General features: G+C 36.6%; 1 protein-coding gene and 1 pseudogene across 1 annotated transcript in view; one reads left to right on the top strand and one right to left on the bottom strand.

Annotated features, from left to right (window-relative positions):
- PKHD1L1 (PKHD1 like 1) overlaps positions 1-12,465 on the bottom strand; it is a 136,823-nt gene that overhangs the window by 104,501 nt on the left and 19,857 nt on the right. The window contains exons 8-14 of the mRNA XM_045861274.1: positions 12,211-12,284; positions 11,267-11,309; positions 7,360-7,430; positions 6,127-6,237; positions 4,486-4,575; positions 2,371-2,639; positions 980-1,071 (exon numbers count right to left, since the gene is read on the bottom strand). Of these exons, the coding sequence (XP_045717230.1) occupies positions 980-1,071; positions 2,371-2,639; positions 4,486-4,575; positions 6,127-6,237; positions 7,360-7,430; positions 11,267-11,309; positions 12,211-12,284 (750 nt within the window). The remainder of the gene's footprint in view (positions 1-979; positions 1,072-2,370; positions 2,640-4,485; positions 4,576-6,126; positions 6,238-7,359; positions 7,431-11,266; positions 11,310-12,210; positions 12,285-12,465) is intronic.
- Positions 9,826-9,943, top strand: LOC123833408 (annotated as a pseudogene).

Genomic DNA, 12,465 nt, shown 5'->3' with positions numbered 1-12,465 from the left:
ATAGTAGTTTGCTAAAATAAAGTGAATTATGTAAGATATCTGCATTACTAAAGAGTTGTTCTCATTCATAACAAATTCATTCAGTTTTGTCAATAAATATTTATCAAAAGAGATATTATCTCCTATCCTCAAGGACCTTAAAAATAGGATGGCCTCACTTATACACGTCTGGAGGCTCTGACTACATTGCCAACTAAAGCAGTGAGCTGCAAAAGCACTGCCCAGCTAATTACAAAACTGGGTTGCTTTAAGTAACTAAAGTTTGGGGAGTGGTTTCTTATGCAGCAAATCCTAACAGATACAAGATATATGAAAAATGATCTCAATGAATCTTTTGATGTTTTTCATGTAACTTAGCTCTTTTAAATATATCATGTCTTTTACTTCCCTGTTTTCTAGGAATCTTGAGTGATTTTTTTGAAAGGGATTATCTGCTGTTTGATGGTACCTTCATTTTCTCTCTGCAACTGACCTTTCAGCACTAAATGATGTCCTTCTTAAGGACAGGGAGTGTGATTTAATATCCTTTATATTAAATTTCCAGTACCTGGTCCAGGCTCTGGAATAAATGAATGGATAATAAATATGGATTAACCACGGCATCAGTCCACGCAGGTTTGTGATTTTTCCTAACAATATTAAAGAGCTCGGATTTCTGTGGAAGCAGAGAAATTAGATGGCTGGACTGACTGAAAGGTCTTAATAAAAAGCCAAACACAAGATTGACTATATCTCACAAAGTTACGATTTCAGCAACAGGGACAACTTAGATGTCAAATTTCCCTGTTTAGATGAATGCCAGCATTCTTGAAAATATAAGAAACAAAGTCTATTGAAATTACAGAGGCTAACAAATTACAAATTAAACTAATAAACTAACATCACTTCCACTAATAAAAATAGATTGAAAAAATATTTAGACATAAACTTATAATTTTTTAAATACCACACAATAATTTAGAGAAAAAGAAAACCTTACTCTTTTCCTTTCTGAAGATGAATGTCATTGGATCTTTGCATTGGACTGGAAAAGTAACTGTTGGCATTGGAAGAATGATATGCAATCCTTATCTTATGCCGAAAGGAGGGGGAGGGGAGGGGGAGAGAGGAAGAAAGAGTGAGACAGAGAGAGAGGGCAGAAATATTAACAAACATTCTCAGCACTTATTATTTATTATTTCTGTCAGCCTCAGGACTTCTATGAATAGAAAAGCTACTTCCTATTTTTCTTCTAAGATCTGTTATCCATGATTAAATGAAATTTTTAAAACTTATCAAAGCTCACTTCGCTCCTTCTGCCCGAACATCAGCACCGCTGTACCAAATGTATGGCACAGGCACAGCTCTTCCACCCCTGGAGCTGCAAGAGAAACTGGAAGGACATGTAGCAGGATGATGGTTTTTACTGTAAATAAAACATTCTTTTTCTATGCAGAGAACTCAAGGGATTTAATCCAAATGAGATCATTAAAAGTAGTTCTGAAAGATGCTGAAGATCACTGAGTGGGTCTGTGTACTGGAACGAGAAGACTGGGTTCCCAGTAGAAATGACTACACCATTTTGGAAGGAAGCATACTGACCAACTATGAGGAAATTGTAATTCATATGTCACAGGCAGAAATTTAAACTTGTGCATGCAGTTTGAGAGGTAATCTTCCAATATATATTGAGTCAAAAAATGTTCTTTTATTTTTACCTATTAGTTTCACATTTATGAAATTGTCTTAAGGAAACAATATAAAATACAGAATAATTTAATGTATACAAATGTTTGATAAAGTATTATTTGTGGCCATAAAAGATCAGACGTAAGAAATTTACCAGTATGGAGAGAGTGACCTAAGTTTAGTAAACCCATACAATAATATACTATGCAAATGGTCTTACACAAATCATTTAATAACATGTCAACATACTAATATGTGACAAGAGAGTACTATGAAATTGGACGTATGATCCTATGTATATAAAAAACAAAATAGAAATATAAGGAAATGATGGACTTTATTTCATGACTGAGTAAAAATGTAATAGCAAAATATTTTAATTCTTTTCATTTCCCCTGTTGTAGTTATAATTCCCTCATAATAAAAAATTTCAATTGTAAAAAAAACATACATGTTTTTTCAAATGGAAGAGAAAATTTAGATGTGGGAGAGCATTTCATTTTTGGTGATGGATTTTCTATGACAACTTTATAGTTCACATCACATATGTTAAAATAACCAACAATCCACCCGCATGAAAAATGTGTCTGATAAATTCTTTAGTATATTGATTGGTTTGGGTTTAGAATAAATTATATACATTGCACATAAAGATTATCATATTGCTTTAATAATATCAAAGATGATCTTGGTCTCCCCTACCTTATCTTCTGGAAGTCCAGTCTGGCTGAAATAAATGGCATAATGGTCATCACCTTTGATGTAGAACCTATACACATCAGAATCCGGAGCCACCAGAAATCCACTGAAGCGTGCAGCAAATGTGTCTTGCTCTATGGGCCAAATATAGGAAGCCGAATCTACCCAGCTGGCACCCACGTACCCTGGAGTCTTCTCATTGTATTCAAGTATCTCTTCAAGATGTGCCGGCCGACTATTATTCCACACCTCAAGCTTCAGGCCTCTCCCACCTGAACGTAAAAACAAAGAAGCCTTTCACTTGAGTTTTGCATGGTGTCTCAATGGCCTCCTATTTGAGTGGTGGTTGGAGATACTCTATTTCAATTCATATTTTTGAGCATGTGTGTGAACAAAACAATTACTACATGTACCCGAATCCAGAGGACAGAGTGCTATTAAGACGGTCTACAATTTATTACAACTTCGCTTCTCTGCATCTCGGTCTCCATCTATGTAAAATGGGAGTAATGCTACTATTTGCATGGATGTTATGGGGATTAGGTATAATATAAGTAATATATTTTTACATGCATAATATGTAAAACACTTGGCACTTTGTAAGGACTTTACTTAAGATAATATAATAATTATTACCTATGATATTACCGATGTTGCTTTATATAGTTAAGTCTAAAAAGTTCAAAGTTCATTCTGTTTTACTACAAAAACTTTGCCATTATTCTCTGTAACAAAAGTTCCTCAATTAATAGCATATAACCAATCAAAAAACAGATACTGTGAGCTTTAAGATTTGTCAGTATTGTTTTCTTTTTCATTTTTTAACATCACTTCTGATCAAGGATTCCATCTCCTTTTTGGACAGAACTAGAGAGAGAATATGCTCATTAAGGTGCCTCTACACTTGCATTAAACCCTGTGATTAAGTTTTTTCTCACCCAAACAGGAGCCATCTAACTCTTTCTATTTCTTCCTTAAAATACAACCACCAGGCCCCTGACTTCCTCCAGTGCCCTTAGGCTTCTCTGGAGCGTCTGGATGTAGGAAACAATGGCTATTCCTCTTCAGCTCAGTTGAGAGAAAAGCTTGAGCACTTCATCCCCTGATGTATACCACTTTATTTGAAGTTACCAATTATAAATATTAAAATTCTTTAGTTAAACTGTTCATTTTTTAATGTTCAAAATGAGGAAATTTAAGAGGTCGGTAAATAGAATTTACTTGGCTTTGTATTCCAACCACTGCTACAATTACAGACCAATTTCACTGTCCGCACAGGAAGAGACACACAGCCCATGTAAGCGCGAGCACAGGGCCCCGTGGAATGACTGCAGATAGCGAGGCCGTCAGCTGCACTCTCCCTGCGTCACTGGTGAAAGTCTGAGAAGAATGTTGAGTTCCATTTCTCTCATCCCCTGTTATCACCCCCAAATCATTCTGGATGAGTGAAGATTAAACTCTGCCATTTATCTTTTTTTAACCAGGAAAAGGCATAACTTAAATTTCCATGTAGCCTGTACCAACATTTAGTAATCATCATTTAATTTGAAATGAAGGCACCATGATACGCTATCAATGGAGATGGCTGATTTTAGTAGGACGTTTGAGGGATTCAGGTCAGATTTATCTCCACTGGTCCAGAAAGTATAAAGAGAAAGAGTAGGAAGAAATTTATTATAATTTTCTAGGAACAAATTCTAAAAATTTCAATATTTTTTACTAATGGTTGAAGGCTGACTGTATCCCCCCCAAAACTCACATTGTACCTTAATGCCTAATGTAATGGTAGCAGGAGGTGGGCCTTAAGGAAGCACTTAGGTAAGGAGGGTGGAGCCCTCATAAATGGGTTTAGTGCCCTTGTCAAAAAGACTCCTGGGACTTCCCTCGGAGAACTGGCCACCTATGAGGAAGCACCTAGACACCTAATCTGCCAGTACCACATCTTGAACTTCCCAGCCTCCAGAACTACAAGAAAAGAGATGTTTGTTGTTTATAAGCTATCTAACCAATGACATTCTGTAATAGCAGCCAAAGTGGACTAAGACATTAATGATATATATCAATAATAGTCTTCTTAAGTAAATGTAGAAATGGCCATTCTCTTTTCTGGTAACTTACCTGGATGTACAGTTCTGAGAATAGCAGGTTTTGGGGGTGTTTTGCAACATATACTATTTTCTGTGACATTCAAAACATCACAGGTTTGACCTATAGAGAAGCAAGGTGCAAAGCTATTACTACAGAGCTTCATAATGCAAATCACATCTGCCTATCTTGAAGCACTTTTTCAATTAAAATAAAGTCACACAAGCAAGAGGCAAAGATACTGGGTGGGGGCGGGGCTCATTTCTTCATATATTCCCCATTAAAGCTTATCACTCACTAACTGTCATACTTCCATAAGGCAACATTTTCTTGGCAAGATATCTCAAGTCTGAGTAAGAAAATTTCACAATTTCTGAGAAACAAAATTAAACATTTCATAAAAATATGTCACATTAAGGGATTTCATTCCTGGGTCCAAGGCAAAGCCTTGAAGAAAATCAATTTTAAGAATTTACAAAAGTAGGTGATCTCAGTTCTCTTAGGTTAAAAAAAAGTTTGGTCCAAGTTCTTCACATGAAAACAAAAGGGATAATAATTTCTAAGTAGTATTTTCAAATCATTATTTTCAAGAAATACTGAGGATTTAACATCTCAAATCTGGTTTTCATGTTAACAGCAATGAAATATGGTAAAAATAAACTTATATTTGCATATCAACTGTACAACATCAGATCATAAAACACATTACATATATTTAAAATAATTTATGTCCCTGGTTCTAGTATTCAAAACACTTATATTTAAAACATCAGAAAACATACATAAGACTTTAAAATCTATGGCCTAGATTTTACTATTTATACAGGTTACCAGCAAGGATTCATAGAGATAGGAAAAATATTGTATAAATGTTATATGAGGTTGCTTTATATTTATTTCTCTTCTTGAAATCACATGTTACCTGGCTTGGGAAAATTCCTTCAAAGTAGAAAACACCCGAGCAGAGGGCTGTCTCAGAGTAAAGAGGTGCCAGTAGCATAGGCTGACACCCTTTTCCCTGCTCGTCCAGGGATGTTAGGTCACTATGACTGAATGGGAAGATCCCATTACTATATTTACCCCCATCTCCTTTCTGAGTTGCATAGTTCCCTACCTCTGAACAGATCTAGACGAGACCCATAAAACTGATGCATAACCAGAGAACCAATCCCTATGTATATTTGTGGCCATGTGATGCATCAGTTAATGCTCGCTGCAAGGCCAATATCATCAATAATTACTGATGCCCAAACAAAAGCACAGTATCTGAGAAGGGGATGAGGAGAGTACCCTAAACACTACTTTAAATTTACTCATAATCAACCTACCTATTGAGAAGTAACAATAGTTCAAGAATGACATTTAAAAATTCATTAGTGTCTAGAAGTGTGGCAAGGAATTTGTGGATGGTGGCCACACCATGCCACCACACCCTGCCTTTTTGGTACTGACCTCAGAGCCCAAGGCCTGGTCATGGAAGGCTGCAAGAGGAGGCCCCCACTGCTGGGTGCAGTGGGAAAGGCATCAAGACCCAGAACCAAATGCCTACATGACAATACCCAGCTTTAAATTTAAGGCATTGATGAGAAAAGATGATTATTCTTCTTCCAAATTATTAAAGAAAATACAGAATTTGTTCTTGTCAAGTAGGATATTGAAAATGATGAAAAATACCTCCAACTAGAACTCTGACTGGGGCATCTGTCTGATCGAAGAACTGTCCATGTATTGTCAGCAGGGTGCCACCTTGAATGCTTCCTCGTGAAGGTGAAATCCTAATGATCTCTGGGGAAGGTGAGGGAAAGCACATGAACTAAAACTGCATAAATATTACACATAAACCCAAATGCTTGCTTTGAAAAAATTTTCTAAATTACCTAGCTATAGCACCTACTACCACTAGTGTAGGTTTTGCGTTACCAAATCAATGAATTAGGTGTTTTGTTATTTTGTTTCTGATACAACCCTGCAGAGGACAGTGTGTGTGGCTTTCATAGAGACCTCCATTTCCTGGGGACCAGGCTTTTGTGGAGAATGGTCCTCTGGAGACACTGGTAATGGGAGAATCCAGGGAGTAAGGAAAACCTGGGCTGAACATAGATGTTTGGTGCCAAAAGAAAACATGGGAAAACAGAAGAGTAGCCTCATCTCCCCTGTGCACTTAAAGAATGAATCTGTATTTTTATGGGCCAACATCTTATATTTTTATTTCTCTCATATGGTAGCTTTATATACAAAAATTTCAGCTATATTGGTAAAAGAGCCCTAGTGCATTACATATAGGAGATTCCATCAAAATTCTATTAGTTTTACATATGAGTTTCACACTAAATAAATTTCCAGAAAAAGCCAAGCTATTCATATATGGTTGATTCTAAGACACCTTTGTTTCACATTGAACTTTTATGAAATCTGAGTGTGCCAATGCCAGCACTCCTGACCAGACTGAAGGAAAATTCTTTCAAGAAGAATTGTGTTTGTTTCCGACACTCTCCTAGTAGTGCTACCAGCCTGAGACCTGTGTACATTAAAATAAATATAATCTGCTTGAGGATTCTCTTGGACTGAGGGCATATATCTGAGAGAGTACTGGCTTGTGGTTTAGATTGACAGCAGAATTTTTTTCCTCCTTCAGCCAGCAGCCAACGTTGAGACATGCCCGTTTCCCTTCTATCTCTTTTAGCATGGTGGGTTTATTTTCCAGTCAACCTCACACTAGGAATATAGTCTTCAGGGTCCTGGTTTAATGACAGGGCTTCCTGTTAGACTCCCTTTCTCAGGGTTTTTTTCTTCTTAGATGTACATGCAATAATACAGTACACCTTAAGTCGCTATTGTCTTTGATGTAATGGAATGAAGTATATACATCTCTCTTCTCACACACACACAGAGTCAAGGGTCACCTACCTGCATATGTTTGAAACATGGAAATTTTATTCAGAGAAGACACAAAATATGCCATTTTTTGTGGGAAACTCCTGTTTAAGAAAAAGTTCAAAAACTCTTACTTTCAGTGCAAGCTTTATTTTAGGAAAATGTTATTAATTATTTCTTTTAGGAATAGCAGTTACATTATAATTTGCAAAGCCGCTGGACAGAACTTTTGGGGAAGATTATGTTCTGTGTCTTGATTTAGTTATCAGTTCCACAACTACAGAAGTACACAAATACTACACAGACATACATCTGACAGGGCTTACTGAACTGCACACGTAAAATATGTATGTTTTATTATATGTAAATTAGAACTCAATAAAGTAAGAATTTCTATCACCATAAAACCAGGAGGATAAAGGCTGGGCTCTTCTGCTGGCCCCAACTCTCTCTTGTAACCCACCTTGTGTCACAATAACTAACCACTGAACCCTTGTCGGGTATCCTGCCAAGAGCTTTAAGCAGTTAGGATTTTTAAAAATAGTTTAATTTATTGCCATTTAATCCTCACACGAACCCCTTACACTAGACGACAAGAGAGTAAGTGGCAGAAATGGAACCCAAATGCGGGTAGTTTGAGCCAGAACTCTGGCTCTGGACCTACTAATTCACATGAGAGTACAGTGGGTGAGAGCAAGTTAAAAACAATCCAACAGAATTAAGCATGGAGATGGGGAAGGAAAAGAATCTGAATCTAGAAACTGCTGTTCCCTGATTACTTCAAAGAACTATAATTAGAAAAGTTATGAAATTCAAATTTTAACACTCACATCCATTCATCATAATTAATCAGAACACAAGGAATAAGAATCTATTTAAAAGGATAACACAAATCTTGTAGTTGAGACCAACAGTTAACTCCCTGTAAATCTAACCCACGTGTTATACAGTGCATTTGAAAACTAAAGAGTCCCGTTCAGGTCAAGATGGTGGCATAGGTAAACATGGCTCATCTCCTTGCACAACCATATCAAAATTAGAACTCAACTATAAAAAAATCACCATTCAGAACCATCAGCCGTTGAGCTGAATGGAAGTCTGACAACGACGGAATTAAAGAATCCACACCCACCCAGACTGGGAGGGGGTGTGGAGACATGGAACGCTGGTCCCACACACACATGTGATGAATAAGAATTTGGGAGGGATATCTGAGGAGTGAGGAGTCCCACCCCCTGCCAGGCCCCCTTAACCCCGGGTTCCAGTGCAAGGAAGACAAGCCCCCATAAATGCTGATGGCATAAACCAGTGGGGGTTGAGTGGTGGAAGAAACCTCTGGAGTCCCAAGCAGTTCCCTTTAAAGAATTCATACACTGACATGGACTCACTAACTCTGAGCTCCAGCCCAGGGTAGCAGCTTGAAGGGACCAGTAACATACATGGAGGAACTAAAGTGTCTGGTATCAAACCATTATTATATGAAATGTTAAAGGGATTTATTTAAGAAAAAGAAGATCAAAACTATGAACAGTAAAATGACAATAAATACATATCTATCAACAATTGAATCTAAAAAACAAACTAAGCAAAACACGAAGAACAGAGACAGAATGATGGATACGAAGAGCATGTTGATGGTTGCCAGATGGGAGGGGCGAGTGAGGGAATGGGTGCAGAGGTGAGGGGATTCAGAAGTACAGATAGGTAGTTACAGAATAGGCATGGGGATGTAAAGTGCAGTATAGGAAATGGAGTAGCCAAAGACCTTATGACCCATGGACTTGAACAGTGGTGGGGGGATTGCCTGAGGGAGTGGAGGGTGCTGAGTGGAGAAGGGCAAAGAGGGAAATACTGGGGGAACTGTAATAGAATAGTCAATAAAGTATTTTAAAAATGTTTTCAGAAATAATGAAGGCCATTTAATCACATTGCCACTCCCCAAGAATATCATAATTAACATTTGGGTGAGACCAAAAAGATGGTGCTGTTAATAAATGTTATTTGAAATATTGGGAAGAAACGCTAGAGTCCCTGGAAGTAGTTTTTGCTAAATTCGTTATTTAAGAAGTTCATACTGGATTTTATATTTTTATGTTATAAGCCTTTAGTCAACTTACTAAAGATCTTAAATAATGCGAATTCCAACAATATTGCCTGTGGCCATAACCTGCATCAAAAAAATTCTCTCTGCTTCTTAAGTTGGCGGGAAAACTGCCTCCAGACATAAAGTTGGAATGTAATTTATCTGGCATGACATTGAGATGATTTTCACTAATTCAATGATAATGACTAGGCATTTCTCAATTAAGGCAGCTTCATCTGAACCTTATCAGTTTGGAACAGCTGTTGTTTGAACTTGGGTAATAGAGGAAGGAAGGTTGGCTATTAAAAGAAACAGAATGGGAGCCGCAGTGGTCTTTAATTGGTTCATTTGATACTCAGAAATGCCCCTGAAAATTTGTAAAATATTATATGGCATTTTTAAAATCTTAAAAATGGAGCTTTGCGCAATGGCATTATCATAGCCAATGAGGTTAATCTGAGGGGCGATTATTGCTAATTAAAATCTTAAAAATGGGCTTTTACATAGTAAATGTCTTATTTTTAAGTTATCTTAAATTCCTATAATAAAACACACAAAACACAATATCAGTTCTGATACAATATAAAAGAACAGCAATTTGCTTTAAAAAATTATAAGCCAAGATCACAGAATCAACAATTCTATGCAGCAATTCCCTACATTATGTGAAAATTTACTGGCTTTTCAGAATTGAAATTTTTGGGACATGTTAATGCAGTATATTGATTTATGTACACTTATCAATCACATTCAATCTCTGTCACTCAAACCTTCTATTTCTGGATAATTATTTCTCTGAGAGACAGATGATAGATTTGCCAATTAGTACCTTTTATACGGACTCAGAATGAAGAGTTCATTTTTCTCGCCTGAAGATGATGATATTGAGAGCATAAGAGACCCATATATAGTTCAAGAAATCATTTCTAACTTAAGAATGCTTCTAATGTGGTTTTCTAATATTTTCAATAAAATCCTATTGCCCTGTCTTCTCAAGTTATATGTACATCATGACATTGTAGAAAATGACAGTTAACTCATGGAACTCTAAGTCATTTGTCCCCTGTAAATCACAAAGGTAAATCTTATTACTAGTTACATATCATCCACTCTGGTTTGTCCTTGAACTATAACATGCTCAATGGTTTTGGTCGGATCTATAATAGAGCATCCAGCCCAGTTATCACTCTGCTGCAAACCTAATGCCTCTAGATGTCTAGAACTAGAAGATCTGAACACTACAACAATGGATTTGGTCCCATCAACTCAACTGCAGTTCCACACAGGCAAGGAACAAAAATCAGCCTTCTCCTGCAGTCTGTGAGCATTAACAAGGTATAACATCTACTTTGGTTGTAATATTGCCATTCTTTTCAAACTTCTAATAGTTGAGTCTCTCCTCACAGACAACAAAGAAATCAACAGACCCATCCTGTTGTTGATCTGCTATAGCTATATTAGTATTCCTTGGGTAAATAATACGATTTATCTGGATTTCTGCTAACTGGTTCATTTTCTCAATGGAAGACGCTATGACATTTTGTCATAGCATCAGAACAATTTATTTAGGTTTGGCACATCCTGGTCCTGCCCATGAAAGGCCATTAACATGCCCCAGTCACTATGACAATCAATAAATGTCTCCACACACGTGCAGATGCACCCGGGAGTGGGTGGCCCTGCCACAGTAGAGAACTGTGAGTGAAAGGGAGTTGCAGACCCCTTAGACATTAATTTGTGGGACGAGAGTAATTAATTTTTTAATCTCTGGATCTAGGGCACAAAGTAAATATACCCTTTTATTTTATTTACCCAGTTAAATCAATTATGAAAATTATTGCTTACAAAATGACCTACCTTCCATAATCACTATCCAAGATGAAGCTGACATTGTGATGACCTGGAATTAATTAAAATACACAATCAATTAGATTCTCAATCATGGGAGAACAATAACTATATATTATAAAGCTGATTTGAAAAGCAAAAAAACTGCAAATGAAAACTGTAATTATACAACCATCTATTAATCCACAAAGAAATGACAACTGAACTATTACTTTAATATATACATAATGAGGTGTTTCAAGGTTAAAACTAGAAAAACCTGACAAAATATAGTAGTAAATGAAGAACAATCAAAAAACATATATGTGTGTCACCATATTAACTCCAGAATTCTTTCATCCATTCAACAGCTATCTAGTTGGGCCAGACACTCTGCCGTGGGTTGAGATGCAGAGTGAGGACACAGTTTGCTCTTCTCCTAACAGAGCATCTTGTCTGGGGGAGGACACAGCCAGCCAAGAGCAATGACACAATCAGACCACTACAAGTTGTGATAAAGCTATCAAGGAAAAGGAGAAAGAGCTTTGAGAATGTAAGGCAGAGATCAGGGAAAGTTTTTTTTTGTTTTAAAGACAAGACATTTTATATGAAATTCTCAGGATGAGAAACTCATAAAGGCCCTGAGTCAGAAGGGACCAAAGCTCATTCAGGGACTGAGAGGTTTATGTGTATGGAGTAGATAGAGCAAGGGGAAAAATAGAATGAAATAGCCAAATTTGTCAAGGAATCTTCTGGATGACAAATGAAGAAGAAAAAAGAAATTTGAAGAAGCTTACCTTAAATGTAAACCTTAGGAAAAAGGCAATTCATACATCTTTACATGAAACTGAAAAGAAGCCAAGGAAAAGAGGAAATGCTAGTATTTAATAAATGGTGGACATTGCAGAAGAATAAAAAACAAGGAAACAGAGTCAGGCCTTTCGGACATATGAAGAGTGAAGGTCAATATTTACCGATGTAAGTTCCAGTTGTCTTACAGACCATAGAACCCATGTCTCCACCTGGATGGTCTAGTTTTAGACCATACCTAATAAAACACATATGTTAATTTCAAAGCTTACATTGACACAAAAATTTTAAAATGTTATGTTTCCCTTAAAAACATGAGTTTCAGAATAGGTATCCAGACAGAAACTGCTACAAAAATAATTTCTGTGAAATTAAAATATTTCCCAGCTTTGGTTGAAGATAGTTGAATAAAACTTCAT

The sequence above is a fragment of the Phyllostomus hastatus genome, unplaced genomic scaffold (genome assembly GCF_019186645.2).
Source record: "Phyllostomus hastatus isolate PE091 unplaced genomic scaffold, TTU_PhHast_1.1 phas_scaffold_21, whole genome shotgun sequence".
Lineage (NCBI taxonomy): Eukaryota > Metazoa > Chordata > Mammalia > Chiroptera > Phyllostomidae > Phyllostomus > Phyllostomus hastatus.
Note: the sequence above shows the minus strand (reverse complement) of the source record. Positions and strands in the feature narration are given on the sequence as shown.